The following is a 16,889-nucleotide window of genomic DNA, read 5'->3' as shown; positions in this document are numbered from 1 at the left end:
CGACATGAGGGTGAGTAATTAATGACAGAATTTTCATTTTGGGGGTGAACTAACCCTTTAATAATAAATACATTTTATAAATAATTAAAAAATAATAGGGTGTTTAAAAAGATGTTCATCTGTACTTTCATTATTGTGTCAACATAGTTCATGTTTGCATATCCCAGTTCAACTACATGCTAACACCTCAATAAATCTTTAAGTACAGTGAAATGAGTTTGCTTGGTAAGGTGTATTGCCATAATGAAAATGTACTTGTGCTGCATTTGCATAGAATACAATACATAAATCTGATTTAAATAAACCCCACGGTCTTTTTGCTCACAGGTAGTGTCAATGCATTTTGTTGCAGGTCATGTTGTTGAAGGTTCTGTCTGTACACACACACACACGTTTTACATAATGGTCAATCTGGACTACGCTGGTGCACCAGTTACATATTTTGCTTCTTTTGTTCTTGACGCAGGTCAGCTGTTGCTTATCACCTCTGAATAAGAGGTTATCTCTCAGATAGAGCAGCTCCCACCTGGCGTTCTGGTTTGAAACTACTTGATCTGATTAGATTGACTCGACCCAAAACCACATTTGATTCAAAAGTGATCAGCCTGTTGCATTTGCGTAATCAGATCAATGTCTCACGACTTCATTGGAAAATGTTTATTTTCGTTTAGGAGGATCACAATCTTCACACAGTTAATAACAGATATTTGAATAGTAATAGTAATAAAGCAAGCCTCCCATGAGGTAATTTGTCCTAATGCAGTTGTTTAAATAACCTGAGTCACACTGACTGTCTGGCCTTTGGTCTCCACCCAACGCCACATAGGCTACACACTTAACACAACTATAAACATGCATTATTGCACCAATTATCAGCCTTATCTGTCGTATCTGTTTGAGTGCTATCATTATGTGATGGGAAGTGAAGGTTACTAATGAACAGTGTTATTATTGTTTGTGTGTCTTTACGCAGAGGCAGCGTGTCCCAGTCCACGTCACTAATGAATCTCATGATGACGTGCCCCAGCCATATTTCATCGTAAAAGCAAGAAATTACATAATAATTCATATCTTGTGCTTAAAGAAATTAAGCCTTTTTTTGTGATATTAAGCACATTTTTCTCTCTAATTCTCAATGTAATACAAAAAAACCCAGGGTGGTTGTATTTTATACTTATCACAATTTTTTTTAAATAATTTTTTTCCTGAAATTTGTATGTTTTGCCAATAAATAAATGTAATACGTTTACTAGCATTAATAGATTTAATATGCCAGAAATGATACCGCTATATTGACCCTGTAAAGCAGTGGTCACCAACCCGTCGATCGCGATTGGTAGATCTTTATCACTGTCCCAGTAGATCCCGAAAAATAAAATAAAATAAGTACAAAAATGCATTACATTTATGGGGTTATATTAATGTATTGCCGCGGGTTGAAGCGACCCCAATAACGTGATATTTGGTCCCTGGAATGTGAATTTTACTGGAAGATCCCCACCGAAAAACGTGTATTTTACCCCCAGAATGCGATTTTTACTGGGGAACCCTCCTCCAAACGTGATTGGACTAGTTTCATTGCGAAAACCTGGCAACCCTGTTCATAGGCGCCACCTGCTGTCAGAGAGTGCGTCTCATTCAGACCTCCCGTTTTTGTTTCGTGCATATGTTTTATGTAGAAAATAAATAAAAAACACCTAAAGTCAGACCCTTCTGTTTTTGTTTTAAATCCTGAAATTAATCTAAATCAAATCAAAAACAACTGCCCGTGCAGATCATGATTAAAATGCAGTGGTAAAAGGCCTCAAATTTGAAGTACAATCTGGGATGTCTTTTTCAATCGATTCTTCAATAGGTAGATCTTGTCTTTCATAAAGGCAGAGGTCAGGGATCTTGGGCCTAAAAAGGTTGCTGGCCACTGCTGTAAAGCATGCAATATGAAATTAAAGTCAGAAAAATAAAATATTTTGAAATGGAACAGTTCATTGAAACCTTGTGTAAAAATGTAAAAAAAAAAAAAAAAGGAGTTTGAATATGTGTTGAGCGTCATATTTGATACATCAGGCTTTTATGGTGTGATATATTGAGAATATGGAACTCATACACAAGGAGGAAAAAAGACCCCTTGTTTTAGGGGCCCAAACAGTTGCAGATATTCATATAACCAAAAAGTTGATGTTTTTTTTTTTTTAGCATTTTAACATGATTTGTTCAAAAAAAAAAAAATGATGTATGCAATTATGTACACATCAGCTATAGATCCACACAACACTTTTTCAGGAAAATTATGGCAAACCTTCTGATTAATTTATAATGTTCAGCCCATTCCTTTCAGAAGTCCTTGTTGTGAATTCAACAAAACCTCAACTAAGTCAGCCAGCGAGATAATGTAACCTTGGGAACATTCAAATCTGCAGAATACACAACAGAGATATTCAATTTATCTAAATTTGCATGAGACAAAAACACATGGCCCAAATATTTTCCACTGGCCCATCCTTGGTCCTGGTCCTAAAAATAGACTTCATTTTGATATTTTATTCTGAAGATTTTGGGATGACCTATGACTCGAACATGTTTTTTTAGAGATTCACCCCCATACTGTTGGACAAACATGAGTTGTGTTTGCGCTGCTTTGAAGCCAGGATGAATGAACCTAATCCCGTTCGACCTCCATGTGGGTAGCACGCCACTGTTTACAGATAGCCAGCATAGTTTATCGCATGGTCGTGTGACATAGCCGAAAGAGTTAGACGTTGTGTTGTGGTTGTTGATGATAACCACCTGACCTAGGCTCAACTGTAAACACTGACCATTCAGTCAGTTCAACTATCCTGCATTGTTCATATAGTTATGATATTTAATCATATTTGCTGTCAGCAATATATCTTAAACCCATTTGCTATTGAAACGCATTACAAGATAGAAGTGTGCAACCTGTTGACAAATCTGTCGAACAGTCAAAACGGCACCTGCTCAGAGTTGAATTCATCCTCTGTACTGTATGTTGACCACTCGTGCTGTTTGTACATTGGTCATTTCAGGAATCTCAGAAATGCATCGGTGGGTGGCAAGGCCGCTGCAGTGAATTGTGGGATATAATATTACAAGTACAAAGCATTTTAAGTCTTGCCAGTTTATCATATGCTCCATTGTGATTGACATAGCTTTTTTGTGTCTTTAAAGGAATAGTTCACCCAAAAAAAAAATTATAGCCCTCAGGCCAACAAAGATGTTGATGAGGTTGTTTCTTTATCATTCAAACAGCTGATAAAAACATCAAATTAATCCACACGACTCCAGTCCATCATTTAACACCTTGTGAGGTAAAAAGCTGCTTGTTTTAAGAAACAAATCCATCAAGACATTTTAACTTTAAACCATTGTTCTGACCAACATACAAGTCCATAGTCCACAATAACGCTTCCTTTAGTAAAAAAGTCCATCCCTGTTGTCCACGTACTTCAAAATCCACCAACATGCAAACTGTTTTCACTTATTTCTCTCCTGATTCAGACAAGACAACTTTTTATTTCGAGAAAGCAATAATATGGATAGAGGATTCGTATTTTAGCTGGAAGCTACAGTTTGAAATTAAAAACATCTTGATGGATTTGTTTCTTACAAACATGCAGCTTTTGCACAAGACTTTAATTGATGGACTGGAGTGGTGTGGATTACTTGTGGACTGTTGCGATGTTTTTATCAGCCGTTTGGACTGACGGCACACATTCACTGCAGAGGATCCTTTGGTGAGCAAGTGAAGTAATGCTAAATTTCTCCAAAGATTTTTTCTGATGAACAAACAAACTCATCTACATCTTGGATGGCCTGAAGGCGAGTACATTTTTAATTTGTGGCTGAACAAACCCTTTAAGTAAACATAAACCAGTTTCAACATTCAGTTCTTGTTGCATGATATACTTCAAATTATTAATGTATTGCCGCGGGTTGAAGCGACCCCAATAACGTGATATTTGGTCCCTGGAATGTGAATTTTACTGGAAGATCCCCACCGAAAAACGTGTATTTTACCCCCAGAATGCGATTTTTACTGGGGAACCCTCCTCCAAACGTGATTGGACTAGTTTCATTGCGAAAACCTGGCAACCCTGTTCATAGGCGCCACCTGCTGTCAGAGAGTGCGTCTCATTCAGACCTCCCGTTTTTGTTTCGTGCATATGTTTTATGTAGAAAATAAATAAAAAACACCTAAAGTCAGACCCTTCTGTTTTTGTTTTAAATCCTGAAAAAAACAACTGCCCGTGCAGATCATGATTAAAATGCAGTGGTAAAAGGCCTCAAATTTGAAGTACAATCTGGGATGTCTTTTTCAATCGATTCTTCAATAGGTAGATCTTGTCTTTCATAAAGGCAGAGGTCAGGGATCTTGGGCCTAAAAAGGTTGCTGGCCACTGCTGTAAAGCATGCAATATGAAATTAAAGTCAGAAAAATAAAATATTTTGAAATGGAACAGTTCATTGAAACCTTGTGTAAAAATGTAAAAAAAAAAAAAAAAGGAGTTTGAATATGTGTTGAGCGTCATATTTGATACATCAGGCTTTTATGGTGTGATATATTGAGAATATGGAACTCATACACAAGGAGGAAAAAAGACCCCTTGTTTTAGGGGCCCAAACAGTTGCAGATATTCATATAACCAAAAAGTTGATGTTTTTTTTTTTTTAGCATTTTAACATGATTTGTTCAAAAAAAAAAAAATGATGTATGCAATTATGTACACATCAGCTATAGATCCACACAACACTTTTTCAGGAAAATTATGGCAAACCTTCTGATTAATTTATAATGTTCAGCCCATTCCTTTCAGAAGTCCTTGTTGTGAATTCAACAAAACCTCAACTAAGTCAGCCAGCGAGATAATGTAACCTTGGGAACATTCAAATCTGCAGAATACACAACAGAGATATTCAATTTATCTAAATTTGCATGAGACAAAAACACATGGCCCAAATATTTTCCACTGGCCCATCCTTGGTCCTGGTCCTAAAAATAGACTTCATTTTGATATTTTATTCTGAAGATTTTGGGATGACCTATGACTCGAACATGTTTTTTTAGAGATTCACCCCCATACTGTTGGACAAACATGAGTTGTGTTTGCGCTGCTTTGAAGCCAGGATGAATGAACCTAATCCCGTTCGACCTCCATGTGGGTAGCACGCCACTGTTTACAGATAGCCAGCATAGTTTATCGCATGGTCGTGTGACATAGCCGAAAGAGTTAGACGTTGTGTTGTGGTTGTTGATGATAACCACCTGACCTAGGCTCAACTGTAAACACTGACCATTCAGTCAGTTCAACTATCCTGCATTGTTCATATAGTTATGATATTTAATCATATTTGCTGTCAGCAATATATCTTAAACCCATTTGCTATTGAAACGCATTACAAGATAGAAGTGTGCAACCTGTTGACAAATCTGTCGAACAGTCAAAACGGCACCTGCTCAGAGTTGAATTCATCCTCTGTACTGTATGTTGACCACTCGTGCTGTTTGTACATTGGTCATTTCAGGAATCTCAGAAATGCATCGGTGGGTGGCAAGGCCGCTGCAGTGAATTGTGGGATATAATATTACAAGTACAAAGCATTTTAAGTCTTGCCAGTTTATCATATGCTCCATTGTGATTGACATAGCTTTTTTGTGTCTTTAAAGGAATAGTTCACCCAAAAAAAAAATTATAGCCCTCAGGCCAACAAAGATGTTGATGAGGTTGTTTCTTTATCATTCAAACAGCTGATAAAAACATCAAATTAATCCACACGACTCCAGTCCATCATTTAACACCTTGTGAGGTAAAAAGCTGCTTGTTTTAAGAAACAAATCCATCAAGACATTTTAACTTTAAACCATTGTTCTGACCAACATACAAGTCCATAGTCCACAATAACGCTTCCTTTAGTAAAAAAGTCCATCCCTGTTGTCCACGTACTTCAAAATCCACCAACATGCAAACTGTTTTCACTTATTTCTCTCCTGATTCAGACAAGACAACTTTTTATTTCGAGAAAGCAATAATATGGATAGAGGATTCGTATTTTAGCTGGAAGCTACAGTTTGAAATTAAAAACATCTTGATGGATTTGTTTCTTACAAACATGCAGCTTTTGCACAAGACTTTAATTGATGGACTGGAGTGGTGTGGATTACTTGTGGACTGTTGCGATGTTTTTATCAGCCGTTTGGACTGACGGCACACATTCACTGCAGAGGATCCTTTGGTGAGCAAGTGAAGTAATGCTAAATTTCTCCAAAGATTTTTTCTGATGAACAAACAAACTCATCTACATCTTGGATGGCCTGAAGGCGAGTACATTTTAATTTGTGGCTGAACAAACCCTTTAAGTAAACATAAAACAGTTTCAACATTCAGTTCTTGTTGCATGATATACTTCAAATTACAGAAGTAAAACTGGTTTTGAATGCCGTTTCAAGTCAACTGTAAAGTTTAAATATCTTGCAACCAAAAATAGCTGTGATTGCAATCCTTCCTTATGTTTGCTTTGTACCTTTAGCTTTTCACCGATGGCACAACTAACAAACTGGTGGGGTGTTATGTGGAGGACTGCCTCGAGGATGTGGTGCTGGTAAGGGTGTACGGCAACAAGACCGAGCTGATCGTAGACCGAGACAATGAACTGAAGAGCTTCCAGGTTCTGCACGCCAACGGTTGCGCGCCCCGACTTTACTGCTCCTTCCAGAATGGCATCTGCTACGAGTTCATACAAGGACGTGCTCTGGATACTCAAGACGTCAGGGACCCTGTGTTACTCAGGTGGGTCCGTTCAGCACAAGGCACAAAATGGAAGGATCCAAATGGGTGTTCATTCTAAAAATAACACATTTATTTGGTCTATTGACTTGGGCATTTTGGTTAGAACATGGAGTACTTCACTTTGATTTTACTTTGATGTACATTGCCTATTTTGGCCTTTGTGACTATAATAAGGAAGGCTTTAAAACTAATCTTAGCTCTGTTCCAAAAACGTATACTTCTTACATATTTATAATTGTACTAATTACATAATTATAACTAATTTGTTCAAATTTTAACACCTTGTGAGGTAAAAAGCTGCTTGTTTTAAGAAACAAATCCATCAAGGCATTTTAACTTTAAACCATTGTTCTGACCAACATACAAGTCCATAGTCCACAATAACGCTTCCTTTAGTAAAAAAGTCCATCCCTGTTGTCCACGTACTTCAAAATCCACCAACATGCAAACTGTTTTCACTTATTTCTCTCCTGATTCAGACAAGACAACTTTTTATTTCGAGAAAGCAATAATATGGATAGAGGATTCGTATTTTAGCTGGAAGCTACAGTTTGAAATTAAAAACATCTTGATGGATTTGTTTCTTACAAACATGCAGCTTTTGCACAAGACTTTAATTGATGGACTGGAGTGGTGTGGATTACTTGTGGACTGTTGCGATGTTTTTATCAGCCGTTTGGACTGACGGCACACATTCACTGCAGAGGATCCTTTGGTGAGCAAGTGAAGTAATGCTAAATTTCTCCAAAGATTTTTTCTGATGAACAAACAAACTCATCTACATCTTGGATGGCCTGAAGGCGAGTACATTTTAATTTGTGGCTGAACAAACCCTTTAAGTAAACATAAAACAGTTTCAACATTCAGTTCTTGTTGCATGATATACTTCAAATTACAGAAGTAAAACTGGTTTTGAATGCCGTTTCAAGTCAACTGTAAAGTTTAAATATCTTGCAACCAAAAATAGCTGTGATTGCAATCCTTCCTTATGTTTGCTTTGTACCTTTAGCTTTTCACCGATGGCACAACTAACAAACTGGTGGGGTGTTATGTGGAGGACTGCCTCGAGGATGTGGTGCTGGTAAGGGTGTACGGCAACAAGACCGAGCTGATCGTAGACCGAGACAATGAACTGAAGAGCTTCCAGGTTCTGCACGCCAACGGTTGCGCGCCCCGACTTTACTGCTCCTTCCAGAATGGCATCTGCTACGAGTTCATACAAGGACGTGCTCTGGATACTCAAGACGTCAGGGACCCTGTGTTACTCAGGTGGGTCCGTTCAGCACAAGGCACAAAATGGAAGGATCCAAATGGGTGTTCATTCTAAAAATAACACATTTATTTGGTCTATTGACTTGGGCATTTTGGTTAGAACATGGAGTACTTCACTTTGATTTTACTTTGATGTACATTGCCTATTTTGGCCTTTGTGACTATAATAAGGAAGGCTTTAAAACTAATCTTAGCTCTGTTCCAAAAACGTATACTTCTTACATATTTATAATTGTACTAATTACATAATTATACCTAATTTGTTCAAATTTTAAAATATTATCCTTTGATAAGAGAATCCCAGAATGCATTACAATGAGGTAAAATTTAATTAATCAAAAATCAATACTGAAAATTAATCAGTTTACACTACCATTCAAAAGTGTGATTGTTAATATTTGTAAAATGTTTTTGAAAGAAGTCTCTTATGCTCACTGATTATTTGATAAAAATACAGCAGAAGCAGTAATACTATGAAATAATATTGCAGATTAAAATAAGTGTTTTCTATTTAAATGCAGACTGATCGCACGAGAAATGGCCCGCATTCACGCCATCCACGCACACAACGGCTGCATCCCCAAACCCAACCTGTGGATCAAAATGCGCAAGTACTTCTCGCTGGTGGCCACTGAGTTCACAGACCAAGCATCTAATGTCAGGTAACCCTCAGAGAGTGGGTTTTAAATCTTCAATGATCTAAAATTCAGGTTATAACACAAATAGTTCACAACTCAGAATCTGATTGGATGAGACCTATTAAAGCCATTCGAAACCACTGTACGTTTAGATTTTGCTCAGACAGGTGTTACACAGTATACAGATTGCATCCGTCCGTCTAATCTCATGCACAGAGCTGTTATGTCACATAATTATCTCCACTGTCTTCCTTACAAACATGCTCTCTCTTTTTGCATCCTGACGTTTATTGGGAGTCAGAGATAATGCACATGTGAAGTCATTTCCGTCATCAGTCATTAGAGCATTAGTTTCATAAGAGATTCTCTGGTGGAGATTATACTACTGCCCAAAGTCAAATTGGCCGATTTCACGCAGTAGTTTGACTTTATACAAGTCCAAATTGGCCGATTTCACACAGTAGTTTGACTTTATACAAGTCATCAACTTAAGCAAAAAAGCAACAAATCAGATCAGTGCTCCTAGGTTTTGAGTGAGCCGCCGCAGGGCAAAAGAAGATTCTAGAAATAGCTCCTTAAGCCCATTATGAAGGGAGAGTGGTCACTCGGACAGACTTTCTCATTGGTTTAACTGGACGACTTTATCACTGTCTTAATTTCTCTTTTGTTAATCCATCCGTTAAAAGCCTGATGAAGCATTTAGTTGATTCAATAGGATTCCATTTGTTAACTCTAAGTACATGAACTGGCAATGAAAATTACTTGAGCAAGTGAAGTAATGCTAAATTTCTCCAAAGATTTTTTCTGATGAACAAACAAACTCATCTACATCTTGGATGGCCTGAAGGCGAGTACATTTTAATTTGTGGCTGAACAAACCCTTTAAGTAAACATAAAACAGTTTCAACATTCAGTTCTTGTTGCATGATATACTTCAAATTACAGAAGTAAAACTGGTTTTGAATGCCGTTTCAAGTCAACTGTAAAGTTTAAATATCTTGCAACCAAAAATAGCTGTGATTGCAATCCTTCCTTATGTTTGCTTTGTACCTTTAGCTTTTCACCGATGGCACAACTAACAAACTGGTGGGGTGTTATGTGGAGGACTGCCTCGAGGATGTGGTGCTGGTAAGGGTGTACGGCAACAAGACCGAGCTGATCGTAGACCGAGACAATGAACTGAAGAGCTTCCAGGTTCTGCACGCCAACGGTTGCGCGCCCCGACTTTACTGCTCCTTCCAGAATGGCATCTGCTACGAGTTCATACAAGGACGTGCTCTGGATACTCAAGACGTCAGGGACCCTGTGTTACTCAGGTGGGTCCGTTCAGCACAAGGCACAAAATGGAAGGATCCAAATGGGTGTTCATTCTAAAAATAACACATTTATTTGGTCTATTGACTTGGGCATTTTGGTTAGAACATGGAGTACTTCACTTTGATTTTACTTTGATGTACATTGCCTATTTTGGCCTTTGTGACTATAATAAGGAAGGCTTTAAAACTAATCTTAGCTCTGTTCCAAAAACGTATACTTCTTACATATTTATAATTGTACTAATTACATAATTATACCTAATTTGTTCAAATTTTAAAATATTATCCTTTGATAAGAGAATCCCAGAATGCATTACAATGAGGTAAAATTTAATTAATCAAAAATCAATACTGAAAATTAATCAGTTTACACTACCATTCAAAAGTGTGATTGTTAATATTTGTAAAATGTTTTTGAAAGAAGTCTCTTATGCTCACTGATTATTTGATAAAAATACAGCAGAAGCAGTAATACTATGAAATAATATTGCAGATTAAAATAAGTGTTTTCTATTTAAATGTATTTTAAAATGTAATTTATTTCTGATGCAAAGCTGAATTTTCAGCATCATTACTCCAGTCTGTAGTGTCACATGATCCTTCAGAAATCATTCTAATATGCTGATTTGCGGCTCAACATTTCTTTTCATTATCAATGTTGAAAATAGTTGTGATGCTTACTATTTTTGTAATATTATTATTATTATTATTATTAATTTTATATATATATATATGTAATAGGTAGAATACTAATCACTATTGGTAAGTGATAGATTTATGCCAAAGAATAAATGTTAACTAGTTGGAGTATCACTATTTGAAATAATTAAATAGAAACATAATTTGTTGAAAAAGAAATAAGAACAAAGCTGACATAGTAGGCACCCTTTGAAAAAATGTCTTTAAATATTGAAGAATGTTTTGTGCAAACATTCTTTATATAGTCTAAGCTAACTGCAAATTTGGAGTGAAGTTCATGTGCACTCAGACAGAAGTGTTCATTCCTGTCATGAGGGTCACGTAATCTCCTTCCAGGCACACAGTGAACCGTATCAAAATCTACACCAGTGACCCAGGGCTAATATCCATTTTTCCACTCAAACAGCTTTTTCCAGGCATTGTATTTAACCTGAAATGAAACGCTGCCATTTTGACCAACTTCTTCCTTTGTTATTATTGGCAGACTGATCGCGCGTGAAATGGCCCGCATTCACGCCATCCACGCACACAACGGCTGCATCCCCAAACCCAACCTGTGGATCAAAATGCGCAAGTACTTCTCGCTGGTGGCCACTGAGTTCACAGACCAAGCATCTAATGTCAGGTAACCCTCAGAGAGTGGGTTTTAAATCTTCAATGATCTAAAATTCAGGTTATAACACAAATAGTTCACAACTCAGAATCTGATTGGATGAGACCTATTAAAGCCATTCGAAACCACTGTACGTTTAGATTTTGCTCAGACAGGTGTTACACAGTATACAGATTGCATCCGTCCGTCTAATCTCATGCGCAGAGCTGTTATGTCACATAATTATCTCCACTGTCTTCCTTACAAACATGCTCTCTCTTTTTGCATCCTGACGTTTATTGGGAGTCAGAGATAATGCACATGAGAAGTCATTTCCGTCATCAGTCATTAGAGCATTAGTTTCATAAGAGATTCTCTGGTGGAGATTATACTACTGCCCAAAGTCAAATTGGCCGATTTCACACAGTAGTTTGACTTTATACAAGTCATCAACTTAAGCAAAAAAGCAACAAATCAGATCAGTGCTCCTAGGTTTTGAGTGAGCCGCCGCAGGGCAAAAGAAGATTCTAGAAATAGCTCCTTAAGCCCATTATGAAGGGAGAGTGGTCACTCGGACAGACTTTCTCATTGGTTTAACTGGACGACTTTATCACTGTCTTAATTTCTCTTTTGTTAATCCATCCGTTAAAAGCCTGATGAAGCATTTAGTTGATTCAATAGGATTCCATTTGTTAACTCTAAGTACATGAACTGGCAATGAAAATTACTTTTATTAATCTTAATGTTCATTTCAGCATATAATAAAACATTATTAAAATCCAAAGTGTGTTTGATAATGTTATTTAACAGACTTCAGCTAACATGAGCTAACATGAACTTATTAAAGGGATAGTTCACCCAAAAATGAAAATTCTGTCATTAATTACTCTTTCATGTTGTTCCAAACCCGTAAGTTCCTTCTTTTTTTTTTTATGTTTTGAAATAAGTCTTTTATGCTCACTAAGGTTGCATTTGATAAAATATAATATTATTTTGTAAAATTGTGAAATAATATTAATTAAGATATTTTAAAATGTAACTTATTTCTGTAATGGCAAAACTGAATTTTTCAATTCTTTGATAAATAAAAAGTTCAAAAGAATAGAATTATTTGAAACGGATATTATAAATATCTTTACTGTGGCTTTTAATCAATCAATCTAGTGTGTCCTTGCTAAGTAGAAGTGTTAATTTCTTTCCAAAAAAAAAGCACCTTACAAACCGTTCATAAATGTATGAACGGTATGTGTATATGTATATGTTTTTCTGTTGTTTTAAAATGTATATCTAATATTGTGCAACATAATAGCAAATATACTGACTGCTTCCACGTTTCACAAACACTACTGCCGCTGTTTCCATGCTGCCTCCCGTGTTTTATTATTTAGGCAAACATGAAATCCTTCATTTGGTTGAGCCAGAAGTTGACATGTTGGGCTGCTCAAACAAAGAAATATTGACAACACCATAGAGCCAAAGTGTTGACACTTTTCACCTAAGGCATTACATTTTGTGATTTTGTATTAAAAGGCATTCAAGTCTAATATTTAGTTTTTCTTACTACAAATCAACCCCTCTTGCTTTTTTCAGGTCATGTTCGGTTTATCGATTATGAATACTCAAGTTACAACTACCAAGCATTTGACATTGGAAACCATTTTAATGAATTTGCAGGTGAGCGGCATTAAAATATCATTCATAAAAGTAATCCTCTGGGATTTGTTTTGCATTAACCTCATTATACGTGTATTTGTTTGTTTATCAGGCATGAGTGAACCCGACTATAACCTTTATCCCAGTCAAGAAATGCAGTTGGACTGGTTGCACACTTATTTGCAGGCCTACAAGCTCTTTACCAAGAAAGGTGAAGAGGTGAGCCAGCGTGAACTGGAGACACTCTATGTACAGGTCAACAAATTTGCTCTGGTGAGTGTCCAGAGGATCATAGAGGAGGAAGTGTTTTCATAATGCTGCATTTATGAAGTTTATTCCTAGGATATGGATTACAAGCTTTTTGCATGTTGATTGGTGTCAGCGATACGTCTGTGTATGGACTGAGCTGGGAGGCTTTGCCCTAAAGTTCTTGTTCTTCTGCTTTGGCAGGCTTCACATTTCTTCTGGGGTTTCTGGGCCCTGATCCAAGCCAAGTACTCCACAATTGAGTTTGACTTCCTTGGGTAAGCAGCATACCCAGCTCAGCAAACCTTTCATCTCTGTGATGGGGGAGGATTTATTTACAGGCATGTTAAGACTGTGTTAAGAGAAATGGGTGTTACTGGCAGATAAAGAATGTACAGTAAGTGATATGTAAGTGACAGTAAGTGGTGGCAACTCGTGCAGCTAATAAACAAGCAAGTTTTAGTTCCAGAAGATACTTTTGTAAGCTAATATAAAATTGTATACTGGGAATAAGTCCTGGTATTTCAATATTGGACACATTGGACCAAATTTAGAAATTTAATTTAAAAAAATGCTAATATAAGTAGTATGTGACGTAGTATGTATGACATACATACTATGAATATCATAATATAAATCATATTAATACCCTGAAAATATAATTATACTATATGGGTCTCCAGGTTATTTGTCACTTTTTAATATCAAAAGTAAAACAACAAAATAATAAATAAATAAATAACATTTATATATAGAATCACATGAAGCTGAGATCTCTTGGGTTCATGGCTAAAACAATGTCCCAATACCTTGTCCATTGTCTTTGCACTTTAAAAATACATTAGATCTGAGAAATCTGTGAATGAAAGCCTCAGTTGGAGGGGAACGTCTAATATGAAGCTCTCCCGCATACTGCAAAATGAATGGGTGCGGATTGTTATTTCTATTGCCTATAGAAACCAGTCAATGGTGTTTGTTTTCCAGAGGTGAAAAGTAGATTTGACTGCAACAAGTGAGTTACAGCCTGCTGCCCTCTGTGACTTTGGCACTCGACCTAAACCGCACTTGAAATCTTCAGGGTTGTGTATCTGTAGCACTATGAAACTTTAATTAAGTTACTCTAGTCTTGGTTATATGGAGGGGGTGAGTTATGTCATCCGTAGGCTGAGGATATTTTTGTAGGAATTGTGGCTCACTTTTATTAAATTGGCTCAAGTAATATATTCTGTAAACTTCCTACGTCACCAGTTTCCAAGCAACAGGTCTTGTTCTACTCAAGCTGCACCTTTTAACAACAAATCAGTGCCTGCACAGATGAGATCAGGAGGGATCCTACAGCCTGTTTAAAAAAAATCAGCATTGTTGCATGTAGGAAAAGGTTAAACAACAAATTTAACAAAAAAAAAAAAGGTCAACAAATAACCAGGTCTTAAGGCAAAATGCCCATCAAGGCGTTTTTAAATTGATTCAATATATATTTAATTATGTAAAGTGACGTGTGGCCAAGTATGGTGACCCATACTCGGAATTTGTACTCTGCATTTAACCCATTCAAGTGCACACACACCTGGAGCAGGGCGCCCGGGGAGCAGTTGAGGTTCGGTGCCTTGCTCAAGGGTCTCACCTCAGTCGTGGTATTGAAGTTGGAGAGAGCGCTGGTTTTTCACTCCCCCCACCGACAATTCCTGCCAGACCTGAGACTCGAACCCACGACCTTCGGGTTATAAGTCCATTTATTATGCTGTTTTGTATTTAATAATAATACATTTATTTGTAATTAATTTGTTATACTTACAGTATAGTGCTACTAATTTAATATATATAGCATAACACAAACAAAATCTATAAATACATTAAAAACTGATGATAATTGTATAGATATAACAGCCAAAATTTGTCAATTTCTAAAATAAAATTTTAAAAAAGTGACATGTTTTTGTTTTTATTTGTTTATAAAAACATATCTCATTTTAAAGGTAAAAGAAAAACATTATTGGGGAATAAAATTAATTTCTGATTTGAAAAAAGTTAATTTCTGACAATATTACTTATTGTGTCTTATTCCTAATTTTGACTTTAAGCTCAGATTCTGTCATACTCTTTTCCTAGGTATGCCGTGCTACGTTTCAATCAGTACTTCAAGACCAAACCTGCTGTAATGGCCCTGGAGATCCCCAAATGAGACGTTAAGTTTTGAGAGGACAGTGCTGGTATCTGTTGACCTCATCGTTGACCGTTTGACTATGGAATCAGAGGCCTTTTTAGTCAGGGAAGGGTATGGGGTGCAGCAGGGGTAAGCACTGGGACCTCTTATGATTGGTTGACAACTTGTCTGCCAAGTCGTAGTTCCACAAATTCTTGATTCCTTTTTCAAACACCATGTTTCTTTTTGGGACTCAACTTTTAGTTGATCAAGTTTCCCTTGAAATGAGTGTGTTATTTATGTTTTAAATACAGCTTATTTATTAATTATCATTGGGCACTTGTTTTGCACCAAAGTAGTCCTTATGCTCTTGGAGCCGACTTTGCTTTGGGACTTCTTGTAATGGGTTTTGCGGTGTGAGAGCCATAGCAAACTTGTGCAGAATTTGCTGTGGAGGAGGCCTGCAGTGATGTTGAGCAAGGGGATATGTTGATACTATGGGCATTGACTAACACGAAACATTCAGCCTGTGGCTTCATAATGCTTCTGTCAAATGGACGTGGCCCACCGTTGTTTCTTTTGCATTGACAAATGCTCGAAGTCCAAAAAAATAAAATAAAAGTACTTTCAGCTTTATCTTACTGTGCAGTAATGGGGTTATGTGTAAAAATCTGGGCTGATAATACAAAAGTTTCTGTTTAAGAGCCAAAGGGGTTGACTCAGGAACTAAATAGTTACCAAGGTCAAAATCCTGCCCTGTTCTGCACTATTACGCACTTGAGCAAATGACTTAAACCCTGCAATTTGTCCCCTATAAGTCACTTTGAATGAATGACGCCAGTTAAAAGGCAAGTAACCAAGTAACCATTGAAGTCAATGTGACCTCACTCCAGACATTCCCAAGAAGTCAGGTCTACGAGACCCCTCAGCATCTCAGCCACATTTCCACCTATTTAGCTTTTATGGTTGTGAGGAGTTCTGTTGAATTTTCCACTCATCACAGACTGTGGTATATTACCACCTGCCTCCCACTTCCCCCTCCTTCTCTTGCTCTCTGTCCTACAGTAAATACGTTTGCATCACCTGGCAGAGCTCAAACTGAGATTTGAAAGTCATTATCTGCTCAATAATCACTAAGCTCATTCCTAATGTAACCCCACCAAACATCAATCTAATAGTTTTCTAAAACTGGAAAAGGGGGCAATATTTAATGTAACTGTGTTTTGTAGTTTGTTTCAGGTCACCATCTGTGAGGACTCAATGTCCTGGAGCAACAAGGACGAGATTATTTAAGTTTAGAATATTAATTGCAGATTTAGGGATGTACTGTAATTGCCATTTCAGTCCTTAAATACCTGGACTGTCTGGTTGTATGTGGTTTTCAAAGTCTTTTCAAAACATTTTGAATTACATTTCGTTTCAGTGCTGTTAATCTAAAATTCTCTCACCTACAAGAACATAATTTCATATTTCCCAGTCTTTTGCTTTATTTAATTTCTTTGTCGCATATATTATGCTTTCACTGTA

At 36.9% G+C, this 16,889-nt stretch overlaps 1 protein-coding gene across 1 annotated transcript in view; it reads left to right on the top strand.

Moving 5' to 3' along the window:
- Window positions 1-15,585, top strand: part of LOC107581832 (ethanolamine kinase 1-like) — a 17,178-nt gene extending 1,593 nt beyond the window's left edge. The window contains exons 2-10 of the mRNA XM_016267495.1: window positions 6,544-6,803; window positions 8,597-8,738; window positions 9,770-10,029; window positions 11,213-11,353; window positions 11,446-11,471; window positions 12,872-12,994; window positions 13,086-13,246; window positions 13,424-13,497; window positions 15,329-15,585. Coding sequence (XP_016122981.1) covers window positions 6,544-6,803; window positions 8,597-8,738; window positions 9,770-10,029; window positions 11,213-11,353; window positions 11,446-11,471; window positions 12,872-12,994; window positions 13,086-13,246; window positions 13,424-13,497; window positions 15,329-15,401 — 1,260 coding nt within the window. The 3' untranslated portion in view covers window positions 15,402-15,585. The remainder of the gene's footprint in view (window positions 1-6,543; window positions 6,804-8,596; window positions 8,739-9,769; window positions 10,030-11,212; window positions 11,354-11,445; window positions 11,472-12,871; window positions 12,995-13,085; window positions 13,247-13,423; window positions 13,498-15,328) is intronic.
- Window positions 15,586-16,889: the final 1,304 nt, after the last annotated feature.

The sequence above is a fragment of the Sinocyclocheilus grahami genome, unplaced genomic scaffold (genome assembly GCF_001515645.1).
Source record: "Sinocyclocheilus grahami isolate Dianchi unplaced genomic scaffold, SAMN03320097.WGS_v1.1 scaffold3.1, whole genome shotgun sequence".
Lineage (NCBI taxonomy): Eukaryota > Metazoa > Chordata > Actinopteri > Cypriniformes > Cyprinidae > Sinocyclocheilus > Sinocyclocheilus grahami.
The sequence above is the reverse complement of the archived record's forward strand: the minus strand, read 5'-3'. Positions and strand labels throughout refer to the sequence as shown.